This window comes from Pieris napi, chromosome 15 (genome assembly GCF_905475465.1).
Source record: "Pieris napi chromosome 15, ilPieNapi1.2, whole genome shotgun sequence".
NCBI lineage: Eukaryota > Metazoa > Arthropoda > Insecta > Lepidoptera > Pieridae > Pieris > Pieris napi.
Genome location: NC_062248.1, coordinates 10,454,754 through 10,473,975, shown reverse-complemented (window position 1 = coordinate 10,473,975; position 19,222 = coordinate 10,454,754). Strand labels below are relative to the sequence as shown.

The window sequence follows — 19,222 nt, the reverse complement described above, 5'->3', positions numbered from 1 at the left end:
TAGATAAATAACGTCCCTTTCTTTATAACTTTGGAATATTATCAAATCAATATTAAACTATTTTAACATATATTTAGTATAGTTATAGTATAGAAAACATCGTGTGGAAACAGGCTTGTCTTATTAGATTGACAATATACAGAAATCTGAGTCCCAGACCTAAACAGGCAGCGCCACTAATTTTTTTAAATTTAGTATAGTTATAATATAAATCAATATTCTATAATTTGTTACAAAAATGACTAAATCATCAAAATATTACCATCATCAATCGCAAACTTTCCAACAATTCTTGTTTATCCGCCAAAAGCTTCGACGCTTCCTGTTGCGCTGCGCGTGCGCAATGACGCAATACCGACACTTCTTCAGCCACACTGGAAATTATAAAAACCATCGTTTTATTTAATTTTAATTGAAAAGGTTTTTTTTTGCTCTCATCAAACATGTTGCAATGAGGACTATCAAATACTTATGAATATATGTTATAGAAAGGATATATATGTGAATGAAAATAATATGAGAACTTAAGAATGCGCAAGGTTTCCGTTTATTATAAAGATCCAACATCAGTTTAATATTTTGTGCAAAGGAAAATACACTTTCCACTTCAGTAAAAGAGACGCAACTGGAATCCACGAGAATTTAAAACGTTAATAAAAAATGATCCTGTTAGAAGATTTATTATGAGCTCAACCTCGAGCTGAGTTTCATCATCGGACGTCAGGGCAGAATACGTGATTGTCACCTCGACGTCCGTCCTTCCACAACTAAGCGTATTTTAAGGCAGTTTTAGTTCCACACCGCCACTATGTGAAACCAGCTGTCCACGGAAGTATTACCGAACCAATTCGACCAAGGATCTTTCAAGATAAGAGCGTACCAATTCCTAAAAGGCCGGCGACGCATTTGCGAGCCTTCTGGCAATGTAAGTGTCCATGTATCACTTAATGCCAGATGAACCTCCTGCCCGTTTGTTCCCTGTTATACGCTACCAAAATAAAATAAAGCGTCCCCAGTATACTTACGCCCTCAACTCCCGATTATCCTCCGAAATCCTGTCCATAGTAGCGAGTCGTTTCCTCAACTCCTCGTTCTCCTTATTCAACCTCTCAATCTCCTTTTTAGCCTCTTTCAATTCTGGCGGATTCTGTGGCTTCGGAGGCTCAACTTGTGGCGGTCCCAAGTGGACAATGCCTTTCGTGTCCCGCGTGAGTCGAAGGGTAGTTAAATCCAAGTCTAATGGCTGTGGTGGTGGAGAGGAAATGGACCTGGTCGGTCTATCTTCTATTAGGTGGAGTTTTAGATTGGATATTAGAACCTGGAATTGTTTACAAAGAATTACAAGATATCCAAGATTGGTTTGAAAATACTCAAGTGACGTGAAGTTTTAGAAGCCCTGAGGGAGAATGTCAGAAAAGAGATGATGTCGTGCTTCTTTTTATTGTGATTGGTTAGCAGTCCGCTCCAAGCGGGCAAAAAATTAAAGCTTTTAAATTGACATTATTTTACACAGACATGGACAGCTGACACAATCTCAGCTGATGTTAAGTGAGATGTCTTTTGGAAGGCACTTCTGTCCCGGCCAGTTTAACTGCCGCATAAATTAACATATTAAACTATGTAGGGAAGATGGAAGGAAGAAGAAGAAAGATGGGGCAAGGAGTTACACGTCAGTTCAGTTAAAGTTCCAGGGGTACATCTGACCAAAACCATTAGGAAACGACGATCCAAATCGTGCGTGCACCTGGGGGAGTCAACAACTAATGGTCTAGGGTGATTCTAGATGAACGTTGTTTGACATTACTGTCAACAACAACATGTTTCTTAATCAAACGCACGTATTCTTACATTCTAACCCAGCCTCTGCTAGGGGAACTCCTATATGTGTAATAAAAAAGCAGAAGAGAAGATTTTCAAGAAGACTAAACAGTTACAGAATGTAATATTCTGTTTAATTTGCAGCCTTTTCTACTTCTGACCTAGTTTTTAAACTATATTAGACAACAAATGTGCTGATTAAAATATAAACAAATTAAAAATTCTATTACAATTCTTAAATGAAAACAAATTACACTATTTTTACCTATTTTCTGCAAAAGGTAGCGGCAAAGCCTCCAAGTACCAAGAATATATTGAATTTTACACATCTAACATAAAAATGTATATAGAAAAGGAATATTAGAAGATGTTAGAGACTTATTCTTATTTAATTATGTACAAAACAGAGAGAACTTACTTCCAAAGGCATAGGGGGTGCAATCACCTCATCCTCAATGAACTCCGAGAGTGCAAGTGCTGTACTCATATTTAAGGACATGTTCAAGTCTTTAATCTGAGCTTCAAGTAACTCTTCAAATGGCGCTAGTCCGGTTGGTTCACCCTGAAAGATATATGGAACCGTTTTTATAAATGATGATACAGTGGACTCTCGATAATTTAAACTCAAAGATACCAGAGATAATATATTGTCTTTGATTTTCATATTTGGTGATTACGTCATTAGTAATTATTATTTTTTTACACATATTACCCACATAATACATTATTTTTATGTAAGGGAGCGTCAAGTATTACGTCATGCAATTTTTGGATAGTCTTGAACCTTCCCCCCCTCCCCATGTAATGCGCCGTAACGTTTTTCTGTACCCAAAAGTTAAATGTTTCACTACCACCCAGTGACTCTTTATACCTAAAAGATACCATTTATGTTGTGTAAAGTACCGGAAACTCGAAAATAATATTAACAATAACGCGTAATTCTATCCCCATCCCGCTTCGTAACGTTTTACCAACTGCGCATCGGTCGTTCCCTTTTAACCTCGCTCGCTCTTTCTCTCACACACTTCCTCACTACTCTTTATCAAAGAAATAGATAAAAGGTTCCTTTCTCATAATTACTTAACATTCAGTCAATTGATAAAAATATCGAAATATGTATTAATTTGTTTTTCTAATATCGATCATCCCTAATCTAATACATACCTTGTCATTCAACTCCTTAGGCTGTTCAATCCTAACAAGCCTAGCAGCGATCTTCGGACTGTCCCGCGGTTTCGTGTCATCTTCGCTCGCAACAGGTTCGTTCCAAGCCCGAGCGCGCATTGAAAATTTACTCTGTACATTTGATAAATTTTAATCGTAACTTTGATTCTAGAATACTTTAATGCTGTCAGCGCACCTCCGCTGCGAAACTCAAACGACAAAACTGGCTATGATGTCTCTATCTACCGTAATTTCGCTCATTTGCTCAGGCGCCATTTCTGAACGTTGGCCGCCATTTTGTAGTGATCGGAAACATGTAGCAATCACCAATATTTTTAATTTAATAAGAGGCAAACGGGCAGAAGGCTCACCTGATGTTAAGTGATACTACCGCCCACGGGCACTCACATTGCCAAAAGGCCGTTACCGGCCTTTTAAGAATTGGCACGCTCTTTTCTTGACCCTAAGTCGAATTGGTTCGGAAATAATTCAGTGGGCAGCTGGTTCCACATAGTGGTGGTGCGTGGCACTGCCTTCAATAACGCTCAGTTGTGGAACGACGGACGTTGAGGGGATGATAAGGATGATTTATAAGAGCGTCAGGAAAGATGGACTTTCGATTTGACCGAAAGCCACATTTTTTTTCGATTGTTATTTCTCAAATGGTGGAGGTTTCACAGCGGAGGTCTATTAACAGCATCAACGCGTTTGTCATCGCATGTTTAAGAACATTTAGCGGGTATTAGAGCTAAATTTCCTGACTAAACCAAAAATTTGCGGGTAGATTTTAGGTTTTTTGAATTCGGTTAAATTTCGTTATAGCATTAATGAATAGCTCGAGACTCAGCGGTCGTTTACTGAAGACAATTTAATTAAATTCAAGGCATTTTAGCAATATCATTTTCATGCGAAGCTTTCATGTATCTAGCAAAAGTAGCAGTTTCCCTATAAAATTCATTTTCAGTTTTTGATCAGCAACAGACTATATATACACATATAAAAACATATCCTATATGTTTGTGAATGTCATGTCATGTAATGTGTAAATCTATATATATATACAAATACTTGCAATACCTTTCCTTCGCAAACTAAATCTGCTATTTTACACTTAACCTCCTTATTCATAAAAACTAAATCAGTCCTTCTGTTTTAGAGCACTCATTTGTTTCTTTCTGTCAAATTATCTTAACGCTATGTCGAAAAGAGACAGACTATTTATATGAATAAGAAGATATTCTACAATGTCATGAGATGGCTATGAAATGTACAATGAATACATGCAACAATCTAATTTGATAATAACCTGCTACCCAGGTTTATTAAGTAACAAATATTTATTCGTGATCTGCGTATACATACGTATACGTTGTCAGGGTGATGTCATGTGGATGGTAAGGTGCATAGATTGAAGCACATTATTATAGATATCTTCATCTTTATTGACGTAAATCTTTATTAGATTTAATTTTTTATCAATTTTATTAATATGGTTGTTGCCTTTTAGCCAATCAGCTTCGTTGAATAAGGTTCTCAATGCGAGCTGAATGGAGTCTCTTTTTACTGCTTAATGATAAATAAAATAGAGTAAGACGAAAATATCTATCTCACACACACTCAAAACCCCCTTGGCTACGACACAAACGTCTACATCTATGGCACTTAACAATACACTACGTTTTCCTCACAAATACCTTGAGCCGGGTCTGTTCACGATAGCCGAGCGGGCGGTGTTGCCATAGAGAAAAACACATAGACAACAAATTAGAAACTGCATTCCTCTTTAGTCTGTTAATTTCAATTGGGGATACGATGGACCATGATATGATGATGATCATGCATTTGGGCAATCCTCTACCATTAGTGTTACCACTTTCCAATAATAATGGTGGAGTATTGACACGATATAAGACTTAAAATCGAAAAATAAAACATGCTAGAGATTTTAATAAAAAAATAAAGTGATTAGACTGGTTAACACATTTTTATAATAGACGATTATTATTATTTTTTATTCACAGTTATGGCCTAGTATATCGCAGAGATCTGTACTATGTGGCTGTAGTAGACATTTATAGTGCCACATACTTTTCTTGTCCGGCTGAAATTGGTACTACCGTCGCCATTTTGAAATGTCAGACTGACATTGTCAGTTAACTCTCAAATACAACGCATAATTTTCAATCTACCAACATCTAATAAAAATCCAACTAAAATGTTTTTATTTTTATTTTAATTATCGAACCTTTCTGATTGCTAGGAATCTTTAAAGATACAATTATATTAATAGTACAGGTAACAAATCTATATCTCATATTTATTTAAGCTTAGAACTATATTTTGTAGATAGTCTACATTGTTTTATTAAGACATTTCAATAAATTATTAAGTTAACCTGTATGACTTCAAATTATTTTCATTATAATGGTTAATTTTTATTTACTGGCAATACTAATATCTATGACAGCGACGCTCTTGCCGGCCAAGAAAAGTATGTGGCACTGTGAAGAACTAATCTAAATAGTAGTAATCGTCTTTTTTAAATAATATTTTGGTGGAGATTGTGTTCTGAAGGTGTATGAAATTGAAAATGTTAAAATAAAATATTTATATTTAGTGTGGCAATTCTGGAAAATGTTAGGTCAATGAATAGTTTTTGATGAAAATGTCATGACGCATGTTGTGTTGGGAAAAAGTTGGGTTAGCTATAATATCTTAATTATGTATTAAACATAATATTTCTACAATTTATTTATTATAAAAAGTGGAAAATATGGGAGATAAAATATCAGAGAAACCAAAATCGTACCCCATTTATGAAACTTTCTGTATGTTTTGTGTTTATCACTTTATAAATATATAAATGGGACAAAAGACAAATAGAAATACGTACTTTCAAAGAAGTACTAAATTTATTACATAAATTTATATTTTGTATTATTTTAGGTTCATATTTTTATAAGATTGCCTCGAATAGATCGCTTGATAGCGATAAGGCCGCCCATTGCTTTATAATTTTTATTTTGTTGTTGTTTTTGTATAAATATAAAAGTGTGCATAAATAAATAAATGTCTTAATTAGTTTATTTAGATAAAACCCCAATACAACTGACCCAACAATGTGTGAATTGCCATCTCGCTCGATTTAATACAACATAAGAGAGAAGGCGCTTAAAATAATATACCTGAAATTCATCCCAAGGTATGGAAGAGCATTCGTCGGAGTTTAGGTCATCTGCTGTTAGACGTAAAGACGTTTTTCCCGGAACACTTTGTTGAACGAGGAAGATGTTGTTCAGACGCCAAGTACACGTGGAAATCTTGACAGTTATAATGTTTCATTAGATATATTATATAAACTAAACTCTTCCGTAGAATTCTGACATTTCATAAGTGTTGCTACTAAAAAAGGGACAAATTTGACCCATTTGAGGGCAATAAAAAATAAAATGCTACGTTATGTTTTACCTACAAAAAGGTAAATCTAAATATTTACATACTCAAGTGTCTAACATAAACAATATATCGAATTAACTTTAATTACTTTATTTTATTATTTAGTTGACATCACTGCCTACTAATTCCAGGTTTAGTAAACCTTTAAAAAAAATGTTATCCTTACTTGTGCGTTTTTTACTGTTTGTGATGAAACGGGACGTATTTATCAGTCACCGTAACCCTACGTTTAATGTGGAGCACCGCACTTAATAAAAAGGATACATTAACTAACAACAAAATGTATGTATAGACTCAGATGTTCAGACTCGAATTGAGATTGAATAATGTGCCCGGCTAAAAAGATTTGTAATCTCTGACATGTCAAAAAATGATAGCTGTCAGAATTCTACGGAATTGAAAATAACAGTATAATGTCTTTAAGTTTAAAATATTGCTTACCAAATCTCTCCGTTTGCACGAGCTGGTGATGGAGTGGTCTGACGGTGATGATGATCTTTCCACCACCTCCGCAGCCATTTCCACGCCACTGTTACAAGTGCGACCGTGTTCAAATTCCCTGTAAGAAAAGTTATAAAAGCTGTTGAAAAGCTTTCCTAAGCTGACGTGTAGTTACACATTTATACGCATTACACTCACTCACACATGTTTCGCGTCGCGTAATGCTGGTTGTTAAAATATAATGCCATTGATTTATTTGTTTTTTTAATCATTTGTCAATCTAATAGGCAAGTAGGTGATCAGTCTCCTGTGCACACGCCGTCGACTTTTTGGGTCTAAAGCTACGATTTCCTAGAAAAGCGGTGCCGTTATCTAACGGCCGTAATGTAACGTTGGGTGACTTCACCCATACGTTATCTATAAATAACATCGGAGTCGGTTTTCTAGAGAACGTTGAGTGTCACCGTAACGCCAAATAGCGGTGCTGTCATTTGCATGACGGCCGTCATAGCGGTGATAAACAGTAGTTCAACGTTTTTCACGTGTAGCGGTACGCATATTCAATTAATACAATGACTTGGACGAGCGAAAATGATGAACAATTAATTGATTTTGTTAAAAATCATGAAGCTTTGTACAATATCAAATCCATAGAGTACAGACAAGCTCAGATGAAGCAAAATTTGTGAAACGAAATTGGAATAACACTTCAAAAATACGGTCGCACTACTTTCTATGAAACCGTAGCTTAAGGCAAGCCAAATTTCCTCACGATGTTTCCTTCACCGTGCGAACAAATGTTAAAAGCGCACATATAGCGTAAGTCTATTAGTGGACAGTGACCTCCCTTGGGTCCACCCATGATATTAGCATGGGAGATATATTTTTTTAATTATTAAACAAATTTTAGAAATAAGTGCCAATACAAAGTTAGAATAGCAGACAAATAAACCGGGAGAAAATGAGTATTTAATAGAAAACGTCTAGTAGCAATTTATTATTATTATGTATGATAGGGAAGAGAAGAATAGATAAAAAAAATACATCATTAAGAAGAATAACCAAGGTAGCAAGTCTCAATGAAAATAAATAAACTTAAGTGGAAATGGTCAAGAATGGCAAGAACAGAAAAGAAGAGTGTAGTATAAAACTGGTGCCAAAAATAATAAACGCAAAATAAGACAATTTAGAAGGTATAAAGGAAACAGCAGGTAGCAGAGAGTAGAGACAAGAATGGCAGAATTTGGGGAAGGCCTTTGCCAGAAAAGGAAACACAGATATCTAGGAATTCATGAGATAACAGAAATATAAATGGAAAGTATCTGAAATATTATTATTAGTAGTAATTACTGTATTCTTTACTGACTGTATTTGATACCTGAATGCCATATCAGCATCCAAGGGTGATTCAGCAGCAAGTCCCACAATGACATATCGCTCGCTGTCAGAACTCGCCGTAGATGCGGCGTCACTTCTGCCTTCATCACGGGTCAGGGCACTGTCAATTGACGTCACCAGAGATGTCAGACCTCGGCGCATAGACGAGAAACCTTTAAAACAATCCTTATTATATATATATACGTACAAACTCAGAAGGACGACGCTATGTTTTAAGTAAACAACAATTCATTCCAATTATTTTATTAATATATCTACGCAAGCCAGTTTCGTTTTAATTAAGTCACCCACACACAACTGCACAAATATGTGTATTATAATAATAATTGTAGGCAAAGCGATTTGCTACAAAATATTTAAATAATAAGTATGATATATACGATAATATCATACTTTATATAATTTATATCAACTACAGTGTGTCACGCAAATAATCATTTATTGAATAGTACATTTTTTTCCAAAAGTAATACACCAAGTCGACTTTTAAGGACTCTAGTCGGGAGATCTTTTAATTCTTTTGCTAAATTATTGTAAACTTTAATTGCCATACAAAAGGTGTTTTTCCTAAACAGTACCAAATTGATTTTCAGCACAGCCAGTTTGTAAAAAAATATGTATGTTTCTTTGCACGAATAAGGATATTTCTACAATATAAATACAGGGAAGAGATAAACCTACAACAACTGCCACCGAAATTAACTCTCCTTTATAAATTTACTCACTGCTAAATCCTAGGCCAGGGCTGGGTGGTGCTAATTCTTCAGCGGGCAAAGCTTGCGCCGTGCACACTTCTATGGAGTGCGTGGCTAGGACTCCGCTATCTCTGTCCATCATTGACGGAGCCATCGTGGATTCGGAACCTAGGGAGGTGCCTACAAAAATTATTAAATAGCTTCAACTCATTTATTAAGCTTAGGTTTCCTAGAAAAGCGGTGACGTTAACTAACGTCCGTCTTTACTTTTTAACATAATGCAAAAAACAATCATTTTCGCTCGACCAAGTCACGTTTCCACTCATTGTATTAATTAAATATGGGCACCGCTACACGCAAAAACGTTGAACGAATGTTTATCACCGCTATGACGGCCGTCATGCAAATGACAGCACCGCTATTTGACGTTACGGTGACACTCAACGTTCTCTAGAAAACCTACTACGATGTTATTTATAGACAACGTATGGGTGACGTCACCCAACGTTACATTATGGCCGTTAGATAACGGCACCGCTTTTCTAGGAAACCGTAGTTTTAAGGAACAGTCTGCACCTCAGCATAACGCTGAGCCAGGGCCAATTACAACCACAGCACACACGCATTACACACTTGAAACGAACCGAAAGGGAAAAGGAATTATCTCTCATTATATTTATTTTTATTATTGTTATTATGCGTGTTTTTGTTAGTAATAAATGTTATGTCCATGTTTAATTTTTAGTCTCTAAAAACGTTAAAACTCAAAATCAAGAATTAACAAGACTATCCTTTCAATAATTATAGCCAACTCCAAGAAGGCAAAAAAACAACATTTTTATTTATTAATTGTCACTGTATTAGAGAAGTAATGGTGTTAATTAAAAATAGAATTGTTAAGTGCCTATCCGCATTGTTAAGCAAAATTTACAAGGCCGGCAACGCATTTGCGAGCCTTCTAGCAATGTGAGTGTCCTTGGGCTATGATATCCACTTTACATCAGGTGAGTTTGCATCCTCAAAATAAAGAAAAGTAAAATCTATAATTGGAAGTGTAATATTTTATTATTTTTATTTTTTGATACATTTATGTTTATGGATTGTCACGTATTTTATGAAAAATAGCTTGTGACATATTCTGTTGATATTGAATATATATGTGGTGAACTATAGTATATAATTAAAAGTAAACAATATAATATATATACATATAACCCCTTAACAATTGTTGAAAGTCGGTGCCGAAAACTACGCCAAGAGTAAGTCCCTATTTATCTAGAATCTAAGACCATTTCAAAATTACGTTTATTTAGAATACACTTTTGATAAACACTGATACAGTTTTGATAACATTTAAATCACCTTTTTACAAATTTCTTAATGTATGCCCTCGAAACATCATAACCTCAAACATATTTATATTTTAATAAGAACTTGGACATGATAGTTACCCATTTTCAGGTCCTGTAAGCTGGATGAGTCGAGTGGAACACTATCCAGATCTCTGGAAGAGGTTTCCTGTCCGGGACAACTCGTTGGAAGCACTAACGTCATTTCCACAGCTGGAACCACCATTCCTACCACAATTGTGCTGTAATAAAAATCCATTATCAATAATTTGATAATATTTGTTAGCTTATCGCGTTTTTGATGGTAGATGGGTCAAAAAGTCCTCACTTGGAATGGCCCAAAAAGATAGAAGAACTCCGAGAAGAAAGATATTTAAACAGTATCAATGATTATTGAATAATTACATTTAAATGAATGAATCGAGAATTTCTAGATGAAAAAAGAAAGAACATTCGTTAGTCATAACATATATGGAAACAGAACACTTATTTCGATATTTCTGTTGATACTGAAAAATAAAAAATGGTGGTATGTAAAGTCGATTTACGGACGATAGTTTAAAGTGACAACGTCATATTTTGTGCATTGATGAAATTTAACCAAAAAATTTAATAACTTTTATTGAATTATCACTATTTTGTATTGATACAAAGATGGAGTGACTCCTCGGACGCATAGGCCAATCGAGTGGAAAAGAGATAGATGCGGCGCAAGCGTACAATGAGCTTAACGGTACAGTGAGCGTAACGGAACAGTGAGCGTAACGGGACAAAGAGTCATGCGTTTTCGTGAGTCAGCCGGCGTTCATCGATTTATTAGCCGTTGTCACGTCAAAAATACATTTAAAATTAATTAGTCACTTAAAAACCACTTTACTAAACATGACGGTGAGATGAGACGTAAAATGACTTTAATATTAAACAATAAGTAAACGGTTCAGAAAATATGAGTAGTACGTTTCTATTATTTAGGATGGTGAAGATTACGTTTCCTTTAGGCAGGCACAGAACACTTACCCAGGATCCTCAGGCATCCTTCCAGCCTGGTGTGAGAGCCAAGCTGTGAGTTCCGAGAGCTTCTCCAGCTGTCTCAGCAGGAACAGCAGCTGGTAGTGGTTAATTTGTAAACCAGCCAAACCACAGGTCCGCCCAATCATCCAGATACGATTGAAGCCGTCTTCAAAACATAACTGAAAATGTTATTAAATAAAAATAATCCGTTTGCATAGAAAGTAGTACATTCATTAATTATGAAAAAAACGCACAATCAGCCATTAAAAGATAGGCATGTCAAGTCAATTAATTATCATGTCATAATAATAAGAACAGTTATAATTGTTGTCAAAACTTATGGTCTAAGCAAATAACAAAAAAACCTAATTATAACAAAATCGGGGGATACACTTCGAATTTATCCTCTACATCCAGAATTAAAACTCGCTTAAGGATCAAAGAATTCATTACGATAATGATAAGAGTAACGGTGGACGGACACGCGGTGAAGGGGGAAGCTCCGCCATTTTGAAGTTATTTTGCTGCTTATCGAGATTTTTAATTTGTATAACTTTTGACTTGAAGAAGCTACCATGTTTAAGTTTTAATCATCAGTTGTGGTCAAAATCTATCTTTTTTTATTATTAAATAACGTATTCGCGTTTTTGTACACGGCCGTGTCCATGACACAGCCACATCCCATTTTTTGTAATAGGCTAATAATTGATCTATGGTTGACATTCCTTCAAGAAAAGAGCGAACTAAGTAATTCTTAAAAGACTGGCAACGAACTTGCGAGCCTCCTGGCAATGTGAGCGTCCATGGACGGCGGTATCACTTAACATCAAATGAGCTTCCTGCCCATTTGCCCCCATATGTAAAAAAAACTAAATAGGCTGATTTATCACGCTCAAGCTTCATGCTAAAACTGCTCTTTCAAAGAACTTTAGTAAATAAAAACGTTATTAATCATCACAATAAAAAAAAACAGTGGCGCTACAACCTCTTTAGGTCTTGGCCTCAGATTTCTAAAACTGTTTCATTATAATTTTTAAATCTAATACACAAGTAGGTGATCAGCCTCCAGTGCCTGACACACGACATCGACATTTTGGGTCTAAGACATATCGGTTTCCTCACGATGTTTTCCTTCACCGTTCGAGCGACTATTAAATGCGCACATAGAAATAAAGTCCAATGGTGCACAGCCGGGGATCGAACCTACGACCTCAGGTATGAGAGTCGCACGCCGAAGCCACTAGGTCAACACTGCTCTTGCAATCATCACAATACATAAACAAAAATACCAAATTTTATTTTTCCTTCCTTCCTTCATTTCCATATCAGTTAAATATAACTCACCCAAGCGGTCAAAGGCGTGGCGTCAAGCAGGGGCGAGGGTTTATAGTTAGTAGCTCTTGCGCCGCTGAAGTCGATCCATAAAGGTTCGGCTCTTGCGCACCAAATTGAACGATTCTCGCGCCAAAGTAATTCAGGAGTTACTGAATTGCCGCGGTCTATGTCGTCCAGACCTGATTATTCAAAATAACTGTATTTATGTATGTTTCTTCAATTTAAAAATCTTTTTTTATATTAAAATCTATTTGCTGTGATGTGTATCTAGTTCTTGAATTGTAAATAAAAAAATCCTTCTAAAGAGAGGTTCAACATTCATTCATGGTTCAAGGAACAGGAGTCGATTATTCCAACAAAAAAGTAGGTTTAGAAATCATGTTCCTATACAACAACAATGACGTCATTAGTTATGGAATGTTGGAATGATTTTGCTAACGATTCTGCTTTCATTCAATTATAGAAGAATCAGAATGAATTAATATATCAGAGAACATATTTTTTATCATTTCCTTATAATCATTGGGTTATATGTAAATCAAGTCAATTGACCGTTGTATTTTAATCTTTGCTAATCATTGATTTGTTTGTATTACTTTTAAGATTAATTATTTAATTTGTTTTGTTATTATTGAATTGTTTCCTACTTTAATATCATAACTTAACGAATAAAAGTACGAGTATTGTTACGACCAATCAGAGCAGCGCATATGGCTCGAGTGGGGTTGCGGCGCCATCTTGTCTTTGGACAGTGCGTTCGGGGGAACGCGACACATTTCTTTGATTATTCGGTGAAGCATTGTGGTGAATAGACGTTGGACCGAGTTGGGTTTGAGAGATTTGTGCTTGAACTCGCTGTTCATTATAATTTAAAATGCCGTTTAAAGTGTTATAAGGAAACCATTTAAATTAAATATTTTACCATCAATATTCGTGTCTTTTGTGTTCGCACTTTACCCATGTTACGGCCACTACACCCTGTAATGACGATGCTATCGAAGAAGCCAATATTTCTCCAATAAATATAATTGAATAAAAGCAGAATAGCTTTTGTTTGAAACATACTCCTGCATTTCTTCCTTGAAACGTAGGATTAAAGTTCTTAAATGGAGGAAAACGACAAATAATCACAAGTAAAATCATTCACAGAAAGACAAACCAAAAATTACAAAGAAATAAACTATACTCTGATTTTTCTTTCCTTAGAATTCTGACAATTCATAAGTGTTGATAACAACTTTGACTTATTTCAGGGCAATAAAAAAAGATGCTACGTATTTTTTATGTTCTATCTATAAAAAGGTAAATCAAAATATTTACTTACAAAGTGACCTAATACAAAAATAACATACAAGTTAATTCAATATATTTCAATATCACGAACAATACATTGAATTAACTTTAATTACTTACTTAGCTGGCTGGCATCACTGCCTATTAATTCCAGGTTTAGTAAAACATTAAAAAAAAATTTATCTATACATGTGCGTTTTTTACTGATTGTGATGAAAAGGGACGTAATTATCAATCGCCGTAAAGCCACCGCACTTAATAAAATGGATACATTCACTAACAAATAAAATGTATGTATAGACTCAGATGTTCAGACTCGTATTGAAATTGAAAAATGTTTGCCATCTCTGACATGTCAAAAAATGATAGCTGTCAGAATTCTACGGAATTAAAAATCAGAGTATAGAATTAACATCTCATCACACTTACTATCTGCATGTAAAACAAACTGCTGGTGTATGGGGTCCATATCGTCGTCTGCGCATGGAAAATGGCCGCGTGGAGTGAGGCGACGTAGAGCGGCGATTATGGACGCTAGATCCGCTCTTGTGCCTGCTGTATCTAGAATATTAAATTCCTTCAGTATTTTTGTCTCGATATCGAATCTATATACTATAATTTAATTTTATTTTTTTCTGTATAAAGATATATCTGTTTAGTTTCCTTAATAAATAAATAAATAATAACGTTTTAGTAATCAAAATTATATTTTCAAAATACATATAATGTACACTATATTACACATCATTATACAGGGTGGCCAAAAAGTCGTGGATCAAACGCAAATAGATGAGGTCATCAGCTGCAAAAAATTGTTCTACGGGAGGTCTCTAAGCTCAACCCCTGCAGAGTTATAATTTATTTTGCGTTTTATAAGAAAATTGACTTTTTTTCACTAATTCTTATTAAAATTCGAAAAAATCTACATCTATCTTTTTCATAATATCCACTAGATTGGTACTAATGAGTTCTTGCGTTAGACATACTATTTATAGCGTTTGATCCACGACATTTTGGCCACCCTGTATATATATAATTCTACTATACGTGTGTATGTCACACGGCTGTTAAACGGCTGGACTGATTTAAATGATTTTTTTGTATGCGTTTAGGTGGCGCCTTGTATGGTTTAGATTCAGAAATCAGGCTCGGCTCAGATAGGACATGACAACGGGTCATGTTTTTTTGGGCTTGCTGCCGGCGTTCATCCATTTATAAGACGTTATGACGTCAATAATATATAATCATAAGAAAACTTTTATTTAAGTAATAACAAATACATTTTAATGTTACAAGAATATTCCATGAGAGATACGACCTCTTTTTCAAAGTAGAGTATACTCCCCCAAAAGCCGGCAACGCACCCACTAAACATGAGTGTCTATGGGCCGCGATGACTGCCCTTTTCGGGCGTCCGTACAACGTACGCACTAGGTAACTGTACTACTCACTAGCCCTTGCTGATTCCCGCACATTTGTGAATGTGACCCGTGCAGTACAAACGTGCAACTCCTTGGGCCTGTCACGCTGTTGGGATATATGTTCCGGGCCTGCTTCTAACACTATCTACAGGAAAAAAATACCTTTTAAATGATCCCATAAAAGACAAGGACATACAAATCATTTAGTCAAAAAAAATTGGCACGAAATCGAATAGGTAAAGGAATACCATGTATTTACATAATAATTTTTTTATGGTCTTCACATATAATTATCAAATCCATGTAATTTTGTAAAAACTATTTTAAAAGAGTAAGTATGGAGTTTCTTGCTGTGTCCTTTTGGGGTAACTAGTCATTTTTTTTTTAATATTTTAGCTTGTAATTTTGACTTTCAAAAGAGCCTTTTAATAGGTCTAATTGAATTGTTTTCAATAGTATTGTAAACGTTAGTTGAACTAAGCGAAAGTACGAACATGCTTAGTTTAGAACAGTTGTAGTAAACCACAGAAATTGTGTGAAAAGTCAGTCAGAGGCGTCACAAACATCAAGAAATTATCGTATTGTCGTATATGTCGAGACGAAAATATTGTCTGGTTAAAGCTACTGGAACATGAGAATTTATGTGAATATACTATGTTTGTTTAGAATATTTAGAAATTTAATTTGAGTCTGCTTATTAAGTTGATATGAACGTCCTTTACTGTGATTTAGATCGAAATAAATTATAAAAAATTAATTGAATACTACATACACACGCCATACACTCTCATTTACAGATAAATAACACATCTATTGTCTACGTTTGTGAGAAACTGGTGTGAGGATTAGAAACAGTAAAAAATTAGAAATTTTTTTGCCTCAAAGCAGTGAACAAGACTAAATTTTCCCTTAACACAAGGAAACATAACTTTTCTCTGAAAATCACAGTTCGTACCTAATATATCGACTTATATTCACGTATTAAAATAAAAATCTAAAACTTAATTACAAAGTATATAGTCATGTCACACTTACACACACGAACGCAATTTTTTATTAATTAATTTATCTACATCATACCTTGGGCATAATAACCTCCGACCGTACATCCATATATGTAGATGAGTCATCCGTGGTAGTCGAAGCAACTGCGGCGGCCACGTGCGGCAGGAACGCCGTTAGCCAAACTATGCTCGGTACGTCTACGTTCACGCGCACGGGCGACACTTGTACGTACATTTTTGGCGATGGCACTGAAATTGTTGATTAGATAGATTAGATTTATCTATCTATGAGCAACTATAGAGGAAAACATTGTGAGCTAACTGGTGGTAAGCTTCAAAATTATAGGCAGAGGCTAATATGTCAAACAGAAGAGACTAGCTACCCACGACACAGGCAATCCTAGTGTGGGGGCTAGTGCACTTTTTTAAATATACATACTTTTAATTATGTCTAACGAAATTAAAAAAAAAACATAAACAGACGCAGAAATATGCCTGCACAATAGATAGGACAAAATTTTAAACATAACAATATGTAATTAAATTAGTAGCATGAATTTAACATTAATGAAAAATACATACACCAATTTAGATATTTTTGGTTAAAATATTGATTTCTTTTTCCAAATTTCGTAAATTTCGTAGATTTTCTGGCTATATCATTAGTAAAATTGTTGTTTTTCATATATAAGGGGCATTTCACGTATATTAATATTATTAACTATCTAAACCTAACAACCATTTGGAAAATGTACTAAATTATTTGGAATAATTATAGTAAATTTAATTCAATTAAAATTGTTTTCGTTTTTTTACAATAGGCTGTATATAGATTTTTTTTCATTAACATTTGCATAGCATTGTAATTCTTATACAAGCTATTGGCTATCCACATAAATACATAAACACATGGAACTGGTAAGTCACTCCTGATATACAGTCCTCTTTATCAGGAGATGTTTTGTATTACAAGATACTATTATGTGAATTAACTACCATTCCTAAAACAATCACAAATGATAAAAAAAAATTGCAGAACAATTAATTTGCGTAAAACGAATGACGAAACAGTTCGTTTCATTTTGATTGGTCAGTATCTCGTTTCGGTTTCATATCTAGGGAGTCTATTGGGTATAATTGCAAATACGTATTTTTTTTTTTATGTTTATTTTATTCAAGTTGGAGTCCTTTGGAGTAGATTTCTCCAATGGAATGATTGGGGCACAAGGATGTTACTAAAAATCCTATTAAAAATCTACTAAATAAATCTGAAAATAATTTAATGTGTAAGTAGTTGGAACGGATTGAACCTCATCAATACTTACCAGGAAAGCATACATCCCCCGGATAATAGAAGAAAGTGAGTTCAGCATGTAAAAGGCCAGCATCACCGGGCAATGTGGCCTTTTCTGCGCTAACTAGTGGTCGAGGGGCTTCTCTCGACTTAGAACCCGTTGATACCTATAGACACAAAACCTTATTGTTAACTCTACTATATGAATCTATCTGTGATGAAAAACACCATTCACCGAGTCGTTTAAGGAGCTATGCTGTGTTAATTATTTGCTATTATTTTCTTTATTCGTAGGAATATTTATTATGTATTTACATAATAAATATGTATGTATTTAATAATACATTGTATATTCGCGGATGCTTTGAAGACCGATGCGATTTCTTCAATATAAAGAGTTGTGTGCGATATTGTGAGCGAAGTTGCATGGATCAGGTTAGCGCTACACCTTTTTAAGTTCTCTATAACATATTTTCAAAGTATCTGATTGTCCTCATTACAGCGACGGTTAAGGGAGTGCTTAATTTCAGTCTTAACAAAGAGTTGTCGATATAAATTTTGGAAAAAAAACGTATAATTTAATAAATGATGATTTGCGTGAGACACTAGTTGATATAAATTTTATAACGTATGATATGACATGTACGATACAAATTATATAAGAATTGACCAATTCATGACTAAAAATGTAAAATTCCTTTAAAGACAAATATGCGCGCCATTATGTCTGGTACAATATGCGAACTTAGGATTGTACCACCTTACACATTTTTGTACCATATTCTTGCAATAAATTATTATTATTCAAGGAACATGACATTATATGAACAGAAAGATAGCAATCGTGAAGTAATTTTTATCACGACATTAAAAAATATTACACTGTATTAAATCCATATAACAAATTTTCTCCATCTCACTTTATTCTTTAATTACTAACGTCACCGATATTTTAAACATCAGTTTTAACAGCGTTTTGTTACGAATAGTTTAACTTGTCAACCCGATTGACTATATTAGCCCGATAGATTATATTGACTTTGATTTTGAAATCTCTACTTCATAGGGAACAAAATTGTTGGGCCGTGAGGGTGCAAGTACACAGGACCCCTGGTAGATAGTACCGGTGACCCCAGAGCTGGTGCTTTGCTCGCTAAACGAATAAGTATCGCAATACAGCGAAGAAATGCCTTAATGGTACACTGCCACCGGGACCATTTTTAAATTTGTTTTAATATACTATTTATCAGTTTTTAATTATTATTATTACTGTGTAGGTTAAGAATATTGTAAGTGTAAAGTAAAATATACAATATATAGTACGTTCATTCTTTTAGCTTTTTTGGTTATTATATATATTAATTCGATTTGATTTATTATCGCGTTTTATTTTTCTTGTGTTTGTAAATTTTTTCAAATATTATTTCAAGTCACCTATAAACTGATTTTTATTTCCGTATAATTCTGACAGCTATCATATTTAGACATGTCAGAGATTGCAAACCTTTTTGGACGGGCACATTTTTCAATTTCAATAAGAGTC

The 19,222-nt window shown here is 34.6% G+C and overlaps 1 protein-coding gene across 1 annotated transcript in view; it reads right to left on the bottom strand.

Annotated features, from left to right (window-relative positions):
* The window catches only part of LOC125056683 (UHRF1-binding protein 1-like), a 28,126-nt gene that overhangs the window by 729 nt on the left and 8,175 nt on the right, over positions 1–19,222 (bottom strand). Inside the window, exons 13-28 of the mRNA XM_047659941.1 lie at positions 17,711–17,846; positions 16,462–16,634; positions 15,412–15,526; positions 14,390–14,521; positions 12,677–12,846; positions 11,339–11,511; positions 10,424–10,563; positions 9,003–9,140; positions 8,258–8,429; positions 6,880–6,997; positions 6,168–6,302; positions 4,677–4,688; positions 2,983–3,114; positions 2,237–2,380; positions 1,026–1,318; positions 263–374 (exon numbers count right to left, since the gene is read on the bottom strand). Of these exons, the coding sequence (XP_047515897.1) occupies positions 263–374; positions 1,026–1,318; positions 2,237–2,380; positions 2,983–3,114; positions 4,677–4,688; positions 6,168–6,302; positions 6,880–6,997; positions 8,258–8,429; positions 9,003–9,140; positions 10,424–10,563; positions 11,339–11,511; positions 12,677–12,846; positions 14,390–14,521; positions 15,412–15,526; positions 16,462–16,634; positions 17,711–17,846 (2,295 nt within the window). The remainder of the gene's footprint in view (positions 1–262; positions 375–1,025; positions 1,319–2,236; positions 2,381–2,982; positions 3,115–4,676; positions 4,689–6,167; positions 6,303–6,879; positions 6,998–8,257; positions 8,430–9,002; positions 9,141–10,423; positions 10,564–11,338; positions 11,512–12,676; positions 12,847–14,389; positions 14,522–15,411; positions 15,527–16,461; positions 16,635–17,710; positions 17,847–19,222) is intronic.